Here is a 12,577-nt window from a genome sequence, read left to right as displayed (position 1 = left end):
TGGTGGGAGCAGGCCCGGTGCTGCCATAGAGGCAACTCAGGCGGCCGCCTAGAGCACCAAGCAAACGAGGGCGCAGAAGAGCATACCCGGAAGCTGCTCTCCTAGAGCGGCTTCCGGGTGTGCTGTTCCAAAGGCTTCAGTATGGCGCACCAGGAAGCCACTTCCAGGCGCGCCGCTTCAAAGCCTCTGCCCCGCCCCCCAACCCCAGCAACCTGGCTTCAAAGCCAGGAGTGGGAGGGAGCGGGCGGTGAGTGGGCGAGCAAGGGGGGAGCCGTAGCGGTGAGCAAGCGAGCGGGGGCGGCGGGCGAGCGATGGGGGGAGCCGGAGCGTGTGAGCGAGGGGGGAGCCGGAGCAGCGAGCGGGCGGGGGCAGCGGGCGGGGGGAGCAGTGAGTGAGTGAGCGAGCGGGCGGGCGGGTGGGCAGGTGAGTGAGGGGGCGGTGAGTGAGGGGGCGGGGGGGCGGCTTCAGAACGCACCTGCCTAGGGCGCAATATAGTCTGGCACCGGCCCTGGGTGGGAGTTGGACTGGCTCAAGACAGGGATGACCTTGGCTGGCAGCCACCAAGCCTGGCACAGCCGGTTTGAACAATAGACCATAGATCACACCTAAGGGCAGATCTTACAGCCCTATAGCAACAGCAAAGTTAAAGGTACAGGTTTGCACCCCTGTCCTTCACAATTTCTAGGCAAAAACTAAAGTGTTGCAGTTGGGAACACAAATGAAGCAGACAATGGGTCCCCCGCCCCACGTCTTGCCTCCCCTCGTCCTTCGAAAGGGTGGCCCAGTATTGCCCTCTCTGCCTGCACAAATGTCTACAAGCCATGTGGCTATAAATCTGCCCAGTACAGGCCAGGATTTCTGCAGCAGATTTCAGATGTTCACCAAACCTTAATGCCATAGCACCCCCTGGTGGAATCCTAAAGCACTGCATCAAGCAGCGGTGAGTTTGACAACTATTTAGGATGGTGACTGTGACGTTTTACTGTTTATTGCTATTTATCTAGGATGTAAGTACGGTTTGGACTTCGGATGGTAAGTGGTTAATTCTGTTGGGAGGGGGAGTGAGTGAATAGAACGTTGGAGTGGAGGCTGATTGGCTGTAAGACTCAAGGGTGTGACAGAGAAGCCGTGGAGAGTTGTGTGTAGAGAGTTGACAGAGGCAGTAAATAATATTCTGACTAGGTCCATGGTTGGGATCCTTTTATAGAAAGAAGTAAAAAAGGAGACCCAAAGGGAGCAGTCATGACAGTGACCCATTATGGGTGGAGATGGACAATGTTTTTTAAGGGAGTTGAATGTGGAATGAGAGTTAAGCACTACGACACTGCAAGCCTACCCTGCAAACCGACAATGCTTTTGCCAGAACACCTTCATTTACCTGGGGTGGGGGTGGAGCAGTCTATTTCCAGCCTTGATGAAAGTCCACAAACTGCCAGCAAAATGTGCCAAACGCCCGTGACCTTTGCTGGTGCCGCTCCATCACCTGCATCCACCTGAAGATCTTTTACTCCTTCAAAGGGTTCCACCCCATCTCCCTTGCCAGAGTTGCCTCTTTTACTTCCTTTAAACCTCTCCTTCTAACTCACCTTTCCCACCTGTGGCCTGCTTGGAATCCACCAGGAGAAGAGCCTGTAGCGTAGTGGCCCCTTCTCTGTGGAACTCTCTGCCCCTGGAAGTCAGGCAGGCGCCAGCACTAGGCTGCTTCCAGCGCCTCCTGAAAACATCTGTTCCGAGAAGCCTTCCCCAACTGGCTAGCCACTGGTTTTTTCCCCTGGTCCTTTATTTTAAATGTAACAATTTTAATTTGCTTTTTTAAATCGCCTTTCTTTCTACTGTTTACATCTATCTTCACCGCTCTGGAATCTGTGTTCAGTAATTGAGCGGTATATAAATGTTATAAATAAATAAATAAGCAAGCCTTTGCCACGGCTGCCTCACCCCCATCCCCTGCCACAGCGCTCCCCAAGCCATAATGTTCAGAAGTGTCACAATGCAATTCCTAGCATCTCCCAGACAGCATGTATTTGCAACAGATCTAGAAACCACCAGGTTGGGGAAGTCTGTACCACAGTAATTAAACCTAACTAAAATAATCAGGTCTTCTTCCTGTTTACCCTTGTCTCCATTATTAGAATAATTATTAATAATAATGCTAAGATACTATACTCACCTTTTTGGCAAGCAACCAGTGGGGGGAGTTTGCCGTGGGTCAATTCGTGGCGGAGGTCCACGATCCAGACTGGGATGTCAAGCTTTGAATAAGAAACAAACGGCAATTAAAAAAAATCACAGAAGAAAACGATTCACCCCACTCTCAAAGACAATCATTTGAAATGCACTCTGACTACCATTTATGGATCACACTCTAAATGTTTGGGATGATATCTGTAGCTTGCAGGGACTGAACGACTGGAACCTCCTTTACCTCTTTAGCTAGCCATCTCAGTGAAGTGATGACCCTTTTCTGCTTCCGCTCTGTGATGAGATTCACAAACCTGTGGGCAGAAAGAAGAAAGATGTGTAATGAGTGATTCGGGATTCCAGAGATGCATTTCTTTGAAAACATTATTTCTAGGGAGCCAAACCAAAACAGAGCCTGTACCTAAAAATTGGAACAAGGCTTAATTATTTCCCGCCCCCCTTTGAAAGTCTCTATTGAACCAGAATTACAGAAACCCCACATACAGAATTTTAAAAAAGAATTTTAAAAAATAGGTTAGCATTCCAAAATAAGGGATCAATTGAAGACAATTGATGTGGTACACCTAACGGCATTCCTATTGAACTCGTAAAATAAAATGTGCATCTCTCCCATCACGCAGGTGAACAGCACAAAAAAAGCACTGCAAATGCATGAAGTACATAGAATTTGTTTTTGTGTTTCAGGCATGCATTAGTTTTAGACCTTATTTGTTTGCTCTGCTCCTGCAAATGATCATTATAATGATCATTATAATCGCCCTGCATACGATTTCTTATGCAAGTGAACCAAATTAATTGGTTGGTTCATGTGTTACAGTGTCACCTAGTTACAGAACATTTATTTGTTTCAACTGGAACTAACCCAGAACAACTTCAGTTGCAGCTAACCATGAACTGGAAGCAAAACAAATATACTTAATGGTTTGGCTTTCTGATGATGATGATGATGATTAGTGTATCTACAGGACTTAAGGCACTACATATAGAGATCTAAAATAAACAAGCCCCCTTAGGTTTACAATCTAAAAGACTTGACACAGAAGGAAAAGGAATGGAGGAAAAGAGTTCTGTTTGAGAATGACAGAATTACAGGAGAGTTCAATGGGGATTTTGGCTAATTGGGGCCAGGCTGATCTTCCCTTGCTATGAGAGACAGAAAGAACTTGGCATGTTTAGCCTAGAGAAGAGAAGACTGAGGGGAGACATGATAGCACTCTTCAAAGACTTGAAAGGTTGTCACACAGAGGAGGGCCAGGATCTCTTCTCCATCATCCCAGAGTGCAGGACACAGAAACAGGGGCTCAAAAAGGAAGCCAGATTCCAGCTGGACATCAGGAAAAACTTCCTGAGTGTTAGAGCGGTACGACAATGGAACCAATTGCCTAGGGAGGTCATGGCCTCTCCCACACTAGAGGCCTTCAAGAGGCAGCTGGACAGCCATGTGTCAGGGATGCTTTAAGGCGGATTCCTGCATTGAGCAGGGGGTTGGAATCTATGGCCATATAGGCCCCTTCCAACTCTACTATTCTATGATTCTGTTCTGTGATTCTACTCGTGCACTGCAGCTTCCCAGCAGCTCTTGGTGCCGTGGCTGGTGACTGGGGCCAGGGCGTTCTTCACCTCACTTCTGCAGGCATAAGGCAATGGACTGTTCCAGACATGTTTTCCCTAGGGTACGAAGAGGGAAGCACGTTCCCAACAGTTGATTGCTGTATGACCAACGGCTGGGTTAGGCTGGCGATATTCCCTTTAGATTGTGCTTGCTGCAGAGGCATAGCCAGAAAAAAAATACCAGGTGCCCAGATGCCTAGAAGTTTGCTATAGGCACCTAGGAATTTGAAATATCCCACCAGGTCTATGTGTATAGGCGAAGCACAGCCTCATTCATCTCAATCACCTTGGCATCACGTGATCACAAATTCAGGCAAACAAAACAGGGGGGTGGAATACTGCTTACCTAAGGCTATATTAATGAATCTAAAAAAACCAGATCAGGCAATCGTAAATTACAGGCATTTATGGGAGTATGGTTCTAGTTAGTTACTTCTATAGATGAGCAAATTCACACATTGTGAAGCCATACAGATACCATTTGTTTCATGTTTATTAAACACTTGTTTTGTTATTATTGCATCTCCTTCAATTAAAACACATATGATTGCAATTGGATTCATCTATTTGATAAATAACAACTCAGAAGTTAGTAGTTCCCCCTTTTTTCTTTTTAAATTTATTCTTTCATTGCATTTGCCTTACATGTTGTTTTGCTTTGTTTTTTTAAACATGTTTCTTCCTAAAAGTATATTTTAAAAAGACGTAGGGGCAAAGAATGTACTCAAAACTTCGGATTTTAAAATAGCTACATTCTGGAGAAACGTTTGTGCTGTAAAAGCAGGACAGCTTTCCCTGAAGAGCTAATTTACTCTTTCACTCACCTCCTACAAAGGGGTATGGAGTGGCTGAATAGCACAATCCCCTTTTCTGACCCTTCATGCACCTTCCCTTCACCTACCATAATCCTTACCTCACAAGAGCCAGACCATACGTGAGGACCAGTTCATGAGATTTCAAATCACCAGCAGCATCGAGGATTTTACAACGAACAAGATCCGCAGTGCATTCCACAGCTAACGGCATCCTGTGTCCATACCTGGTTTCAACGAGTGAGACATAGTGAGGTTGGGATCATCTCCATTCCTTGGCCAAAAGAGTTCATCGTTCATCTTTGAGAGCAGCGGTTTTACAGCTGCATTCTTAGAAAACCTAGCATTTTCAGGGTTCTACAAAAATAAAATCAGCTGCAGAAGACAAGCTGCCCTGAAAGGCTGCTGACTCCACTGCCAAACTCCCCTTGCAGTGCACGGGGTGCATTTTGGGGCGCTCCAGAGACAGCTGGGTCCAACAGGCTTAATTGCAGCCAATGTAGGCTGAGCCCAAGGGGTTACCCCGAAGTTTTCTGCAGTGCTCAGGGGTTCATTAGCAGATGTGCAGAGGTCCCTCAGCAGTCCAAAACAATGTCTAAAAAATTATCCAAGGGAACGAAATGTGAAAGCCAGTTAGGCATAGTAAATAGGCTGAATCACTGAATACCCAAGTCTCTTTGGCAGGTGTTACCGAGAAATGGTATAAGAGCTATGCTAGACAAATGAGTTATTTGAGCAGTGGAACAACCCTGGAAGTGCAAGGCTTGATTCAGTTTGATGTAGGTAAATTTGAGGTGTTACAGAGCAGAGGCATCACACATTTCAAGCATTTATTCCCAATTTTCCATTCAGGCTATACATTAAACATTCTTATCTATCAGCGCTTACGTAGAACCCATTTGGTTCCCAACATGTTATAATAAAGGCTTCTTGGCCCGGCTTAAAAACCCAGAAGGTTTGCAAATTAATGCCTTCAGACAGAAATGAATGTCAGGAGAGCTCATGAAAATTGGTTACCACGTGTTTCTAGAAGGTAAGAAGGAGAAAAATCTACAAGCCTGGCTTTGTCTTGATCTGGCTGTTATCTTGTGTTTGGAGATAATGGTACTCTTGAATGGGCATCCCAGCTGTAGCCCACAGAGATAGAGAAAAAGCTCATGTGCTCTCAAACTTTAACCCCCTCTTTTCCACTAAACACTCCAAAGAAAACAAGGACTTCCACAACAAAAGATAGCAGGGTGGAGGATTTTTCTCATCAGGTCAAATTGGATAAAAATATGAGGGGAAAGGGGCAGGGCTGTGGAGTCGGAAGCAATTCTTGGGTTACTGGAGTCAGAGTCGGTAAAAATGTACCGACTCCAACTCCTAATAAATTTAAATTGTATATAGAGTTGTGATATGTCCCTGAAAACCAAGATTGTCCTGGATTCCAGCCAATTCCAAAATATTCTGGCTGGTTGGACAAAAATTCTGGATTCACAGTCCAACTGGCGAGAGAAATTCAGACCCCCCCCAGCGGATCGGCGGCAGCAGCAGAGAAAAAGATGGATCCGTGTGCCGCCTTTTCCAGAGTGCCGCTGCTCCTTCACAGGCAGGCTCAGACAAGTCACCGTGACTCAGGTGCTCCAAGCATGTGAGTTCCAAGCACAAGGAGGAGTTTGGTCATCTTGGCTGGTTGCGGTAAGTGCTGGGCCCTGCTGGGTTGCTTGTGGGGGAAGAAAGAGTTTTTTGGGGTGTATGAGGGTGGGAGTGGGGGGGAGGAAGGAAAGGAAACACAAAAACAAACTTTCACTTTTAACTGAATAAAATACAGTTGTTACGAAGTAGCTCTCCTGTGAGTGAGCAGTACAGACTCCATTTTGAGGCAGCCAACAGTCAAGGTGTCTTCACCCCTCCATCTCCAACAGAGATGAGGGAAAAAACACAGGAATGGGGCTGACAGCAATCACAAGGCTAGGTCAAGCAATTCATTTAAAGCCCTAAATGTATTAACATTTAAAGCCCTAAACAGCTTGGGGCTGTTCTGAAGGAATGCCTCCTCCCGTATGTACCTGCCCAGACCCGAAGGTCATCCTCAGGGGTCCTTCTCCGCGAGCCCCTGCCAAAGGAAGTGAGGCAGGTGGCTGCCAGGAGGAGGGCCTTCTCTGCTGTGGCACCTCGGCTGTGGAATGAGCTCCCTAAGGAGGTTCGCTTGGCACCTACATTATATGCTTTTAGATGCCAGGTGAAGACCTTTTTATTCTCCCAGCATTTTAACAGTCTATAAATAAATTTTAACTTGGTGTCTTAAATTTGTAATTTTGCATTGCTGCTGTTTTTATCTGGTTGAGCTTTTATATTGTATTTCATATTATGGTTTTATACTGTTGTTTTATACTTTGAATGTTTTTAATTTTTGTGAACCGCCCAGAGAGCTCCGGCTATTGGGCGGTATAGAAATGTAATAAATAAATAAATAATAAATTTAGATAAGAATCACCTTATTTAGCCACAGACGCTCTATGACCAATGTCTAAAGATTTCTTACGTGTGTGTGTGTGTGTGTCTCATTAGAACGTGTGCAAGTTGTACGCAGGTCTAACGAGAGCATATCACGTAACACAGTAAAGGAGATTTTTATTTGGATTTTAGAAAATATAACCTCACTGTTTTCATTTTTGGGCTTCTTTATTAAATAAAACAAAACAACCAGAATGTCTTAGCTATAGCCTTTAGACCCGGGCTTTAACAGGTTAGGGTTCTAAAAAGTTGCGTGCTTGCAGTTGATGTAGGAAATATATAGAAAATTTATTTCCTATATCGATATATAATTAAAGGAATCGGAGTCGGAGGAGCCATGAATAAAGGAGTCGGATTTTTGTTTTGTTATGTTGCTGTGTGCTCCTGTGTGTCACGTGTTCAACCCCTCTTGCTCCAATTTTGCAGTTATTCACTCATCAGACAGCTGTTTAATCTCTGTGGGCTGAAGGAAAATATGCAGCAAAATCACATCAGAAGGGTTTGCACCAGCAGGACTGCATTTGCAATAAAATAAAATAAATTCTTGGTAGCTTCCATCCACATCTCCTCTCACCTGCTCTTCCAAGCAGACACTCGGTCCAGCGCGTCCCGCTGCATCTGGCGGTCCCCGCAATACAGCCCCACCATGACTTGGTCCCATTCAGCCTTGCTTTGCCAGGCCACCACGCTCCGCGGCCTCTTCCGCTGAGGCTTCCCTGCCGCCTGCCTCTGCACCAGGCGACTGCTACCGGGACCACTAGCCATGCTGCCGTCTTCCGCCGCCTCCCCGACTCCAACGCTACCAAACCTAAGAATAACACAAAACTGTGAAGAAGCGCCCCCAAATAAATCGCTCCACAGAGCCTACGCAACTCCCCTTTGCAAGTTAAAAGGCCGATGCTTCTCAGAGGGAACAAACTGTGGCATCTAATCCCCAAACACATTCAAGAAAACATGAAAACGTGTTTTTTTTAAAAAAAAAATAGTGTTCCTGAAGGTAAAATCCACAAGTGTCCCCACATGCAACATCTGTATCCTTTGCTAAGGATCAGGGGGGCCCTCTATTCCTAAAAATCAAGGTCATCAAGTCTCCCCACAGTACTTGGACCTCCTGAACCAACAGCCTGCACCATTATTATTATTATTATTATTATTATTATTATTATTATTATTATTATATCTATGGAGGAGTTGCCCTACCCCACCCCACTACTCCATTACGCCCCAAATTACGGCTCTATCACAGGCCCCATGCTCCAAAGTGGGGCTCTACCACAACTCCATTACACCACAAATGAGGGCTGTACCACAGCCCCCTCTTTGCCCTAAAGTGGGGCTCTACCACAACTCCATTACACCACAAATTAGGGCTGTACCACAGCCCCCCCCTTTGCCCTAAATTGGGACTGTACCACAACTCCATTACACCACAAATTAGGGCTCTACCACAGCCCCCTCTTTGCCCTAAAGTGGGGCTGCACCACAACTCCATTACACCACAAATGAGGGCTGTACCACAGCCCCCCTTCGCCCTAAATTGGGGCTGTACCACAACTCCCACGCTCCGAACTGGGGCTCTACCGCAAGCCTCCCCCCTTTGCCTCGAGCTAGGGCTCCCCCAGAGACCCGCGGCCCCCCTCCACTAAGCCCTCGTACTTGGGGCCCTGCAAAAGCTGCGCTCAGAGCATCTCCGGAGGCGGCGAGCGAAGGTCCCACAAGCGGCGGATCCGCCGCCCGAGAGCAGCGGCGCGAGAGAACGGCGAGGGCGCGCAGCCAATCACGGCAAGAGGGTTGGCAGGGGCGGGGCGGAGAAGTGAGCGATCCGATTGGATGCGTGACGCCGATGTGACACGGAAGTGTCTCAGCCAGAAGCGGAAACAGGAAGCATAGACGCAACGGCTAGATCGTCTCAGGGACCTGGACTTCCGGTTCTGTCATACCTGGCCGTTGGTCTCTCCTGGGCGGAAGTCAGAGCGGCCATTAGCAGGCGAAGAGCAAGGCCTGGGCCAGCCTCCCCCAACCTGGTGCCCTCCAGATGTGTTGGACTACAACTCCCAGTATCCCCCAGCCAGCTTATATTTATAAAGAGCAAGAAGTCCTCTCATGGTGGTTCCATTTCCTGGGGTGTGGATGTTGTTGTTCAACAGGGTGACCATATTTTGGAAACCAAAAAGGAGGACAACATGGCTGCCCCCAGGGGCGTGTCCAGCACCAAAGGGGCGTGGCCACCAACATGGCTGCCCCCCCAGGGGACGTGTCCAGCACCAAGGTGTGGGATGCCCACCCCAACATAGCTTTGGTCACATGTCTGATTTTACAGCACACAATTAAGACAAATCTGTTCTACATAACATCTGAATGTTAAAATCAGTGAAATAAAGAACAAGTGAGACATTCAATGTATCTGAAATTAACTTCACCCACTCCTGCTTTTGTAGCTTTTGCTGTACTTTGAAGCTTTTACTATGCTCTGCGTGATGCATTCTCCCCTTCCCTCAAATATCTTTTCTGACTGTATCCTCACTCCGCTGCAAGCTGCTGATGCTGCTGTTAACGGGGTTTGCTGACGGCCAGCTATGTCTGGCCGTGCCCCTGTTTTGCACCAGGCTATCCATGGTGAAATTTAGGGTTACAGTAAAAAAAAAACAGAAAGCAAATCCCACAAGCTTGAAGTCTGCCCACTCCTGAGTTAATCTGTGTAGGTGACTGCCTCATCACAATCCCAAACCTTCACACGCAGGGAGTGGGTTGTGGATCGTCAATGAAATACAAAAAAAGTCTGTCCCCCCACTCCTGTGTTTGTAACCATTTGAAAACAAACAACCCCCCAATCCTGCAAATGCAGATAAACCCCATTACGTTTATACCCCATGTTGTAGGGTGCAGGGCTGGGGTCGGTACACCATAGAATCATAGAATAGTAGAGTTGGAAGGGGCCTATAAGGCCATCGAGTCCAACCCCCTGCTCAATGCAGGAATCCACCTTAAAGCATCCTTGGCAGATGGTTGTCCAGCTACCTTTAGGGTGGGAGAGCCCACAACCTCCCTAGGTAACTGGTTCCATTGTCGTACTGCTCTAACAGTCAGGAAGTTTTTTCTGATGTCCAGCTGGAATCTGGCTTCCTGTAACTTGAGCCTTGAAGAGTGCTATCATGTCTCCCCTCAATCTTCTCTTCTCCAGGCTAAACATGCCCAGTTCTTTCAGCCTCTCTTCATAGGGCTTTGTTTCCAGACCCCTGATCATCCTCGTTGCCCTCCTCCGAACACCCTCCAGCTTGTCTGCGTCCTTCTTGACATGTGGTGCCCAGAACTGGATGTGATACTCAAGATGCTTAATACTGTACAACCACACGGCTTGAATGTCAGTTTGGAATTGGCATCCTTTCTTGGATAATAACATTGTTGGTAGGTTTTCTTTTTCTATTATCAGTAGTAACTTTGCCATTCTAGTCAGTATTACTATTATTATTATTATTTATTTATTTATATAGCACCATCAATGTACATGGTGCTGTACAGTGTAAAACAGTAAATAGCAAGACCCTGCCGCATAGGCTTACATTCTAATAAAATCATAATAAAACAATAAGGAGGGGAAGAGAGGTTGTCATCTGACACAATTTGAATGGCATAGCATTGGAGGAAACCATACCCTGTTGGGGCGCTATACTCAAATGGGAAACATCGATTCCTTGTAGGGGACTCAGGGCTGTGCACGCTGTGCAGGGCTGTGTTCTGACTGACATCAGAGCCTCCAGCCTCCACTGCTCAAACTATTATGCTGTTCTGTTGAGAGTTAATTTCCCATAGTTCCTTCTCTTTTCTCTACCTTCCATCACCCTGCATGGCCGCTAGTAGTTGGCCTGAGCTGAACAGCAGTGGTTGACCTAAGGCTACCTAGTGATTTTAATCCAGAGGTGAGACATATTTGAACTGGGGTTTGCTGACCCATAGCTCCCTCTTTTAGCTACTCTTCTCCACCAGCCCTCTGTCTGTGTACGTGTTCCAGTTTCGACCTTCAGAGCCTGTTCAACCAGAGATGATGATAGGACAAAAGAAGTGTGTGCCTGCTGTCATCACTCATGACTAAGTAGCCTTAGAGATGGAGCTCCAAGAAGGAGTCAGAACCTCTCTTTGGTTCCTCTTCAGTAGGGTTTTCTAGCTTGGATCCAACATGGTGTCCTCTAAATCATCGGGACATATTTCTCCCTCTGACTCTAAGGATTTCACTTTGGGCTCCTCCAGAAAGCAGAAATGCCTAAGGGAGCCTTCCAAAACTAGATCTGCACTCCTCAGACTCTTACTCCCTACCCAAAGAAGCCAGCGACTACAGAAAAAGATGCCAGCCCTTCGAAAGCCAGATGGTGCACTTAGGAGGTTGGAGCTCCCAGAAAGACTCTCCTGGCCAACCTGTAAAATCCTGGCAGTTCCTCTAGGCCAGCGCTAGGGTAACTTGACTCTGATCTTAACTCCAGAATTGCTAGCCATGGTCCTACATCCAAGTCACGTGTCTTTTGTTAAGTACCTGCAGTGCTGTCCAGGGTCCTGGACCTATTCTGTTCAAGATTTGCACCTTACTTTGTTCCCTGTTGCCTGAGCTGTTGCTTTGCTGGGATGAAGGAATTCCAGGTGCAGCAGGACATAGGCTACCCATAGGCTACATAAGTGTGGGACACACGCTGGGAGCCTTTCGTGGCTGAAGAGCAGGGTAAATCTTCAGCAAATAAATAAATAAATAAATAAGCAGCAAGATGGCTATAGAACAATCGGGTCAGTTTAAAAAGTCAGCAGGAGTTTAACACAGATTGAAGGCACGGTGGAATCATCATCATCATCATCACAATAATATAAAACCATAAAATAAAATAATAAAAATATTCACCGTTGGCTGTGGAAGTTAAAGAACTATGGCAACAGGAAAAAGTCACAATTATCCTGCTAGTCACATCACTGGCATCACATCAAAAAACTATACAGAAAACCTTCAGAAACTGGGCCTCCTAAAATACATCCACACCAACATCCAGAAAGCAGTCATAATTAAAACATGCTCAATTGCCAGGAAATTCCCGAACCAGCAAAAGACAGCATCACCTGGCAAAGGCTGTCAAATGCTTCTTGAAAAACTGCCGCAAGCAAGAAAAGAGACAATAATAATAAATAATATGTCTTTGCCACCCTCCTAAAACTCAAAAGCAAATGGGGCAGTTGAGCCATTTTAGTGATGGAGTTCTGCAATCTGGGTACCACTGCCAAGAAGGCCTGTACTGGTGTCCCCGTCAAACACACCACTGAACGTGGCACATCGTGAAGCAGGCATTCCAGTGCTGATTTCAGTGTACAATCAGGTTCATTCAGGAGGAAGCAGCCCTTCATTTAATCTGAACCCAGGCTGTTTCAGGCTTTATATGTAATAAGTGCGAAAACAAGGAAAACCCCGAAGGGGAGTAAAA

The 12,577-nt window shown here is 46.5% G+C and overlaps 1 protein-coding gene across 1 annotated transcript in view; it reads right to left on the bottom strand.

Annotated features, from left to right (window-relative positions):
• The window catches only part of LAS1L (LAS1 like ribosome biogenesis factor), a 50,761-nt gene extending 41,899 nt beyond the window's left edge, over positions 1-8,862 (bottom strand). Inside the window, exons 1-5 of the mRNA XM_063141587.1 lie at positions 8,781-8,862; positions 7,699-7,932; positions 4,727-4,852; positions 2,426-2,495; positions 2,171-2,252 (exon numbers count right to left, since the gene is read on the bottom strand). Of these exons, the coding sequence (XP_062997657.1) occupies positions 2,171-2,252; positions 2,426-2,495; positions 4,727-4,852; positions 7,699-7,889 (469 nt within the window). The 5' untranslated portion in view covers positions 7,890-7,932; positions 8,781-8,862. The remainder of the gene's footprint in view (positions 1-2,170; positions 2,253-2,425; positions 2,496-4,726; positions 4,853-7,698; positions 7,933-8,780) is intronic.
• Between the last annotated feature and the right edge of the window lie 3,715 nt (positions 8,863-12,577).

The sequence above is a fragment of the Elgaria multicarinata genome, chromosome 15 (genome assembly GCF_023053635.1).
Source record: "Elgaria multicarinata webbii isolate HBS135686 ecotype San Diego chromosome 15, rElgMul1.1.pri, whole genome shotgun sequence".
Lineage (NCBI taxonomy): Eukaryota > Metazoa > Chordata > Lepidosauria > Squamata > Anguidae > Elgaria > Elgaria multicarinata.
Note: the sequence above shows the minus strand (reverse complement) of the source record. Positions and strands in the feature narration are given on the sequence as shown.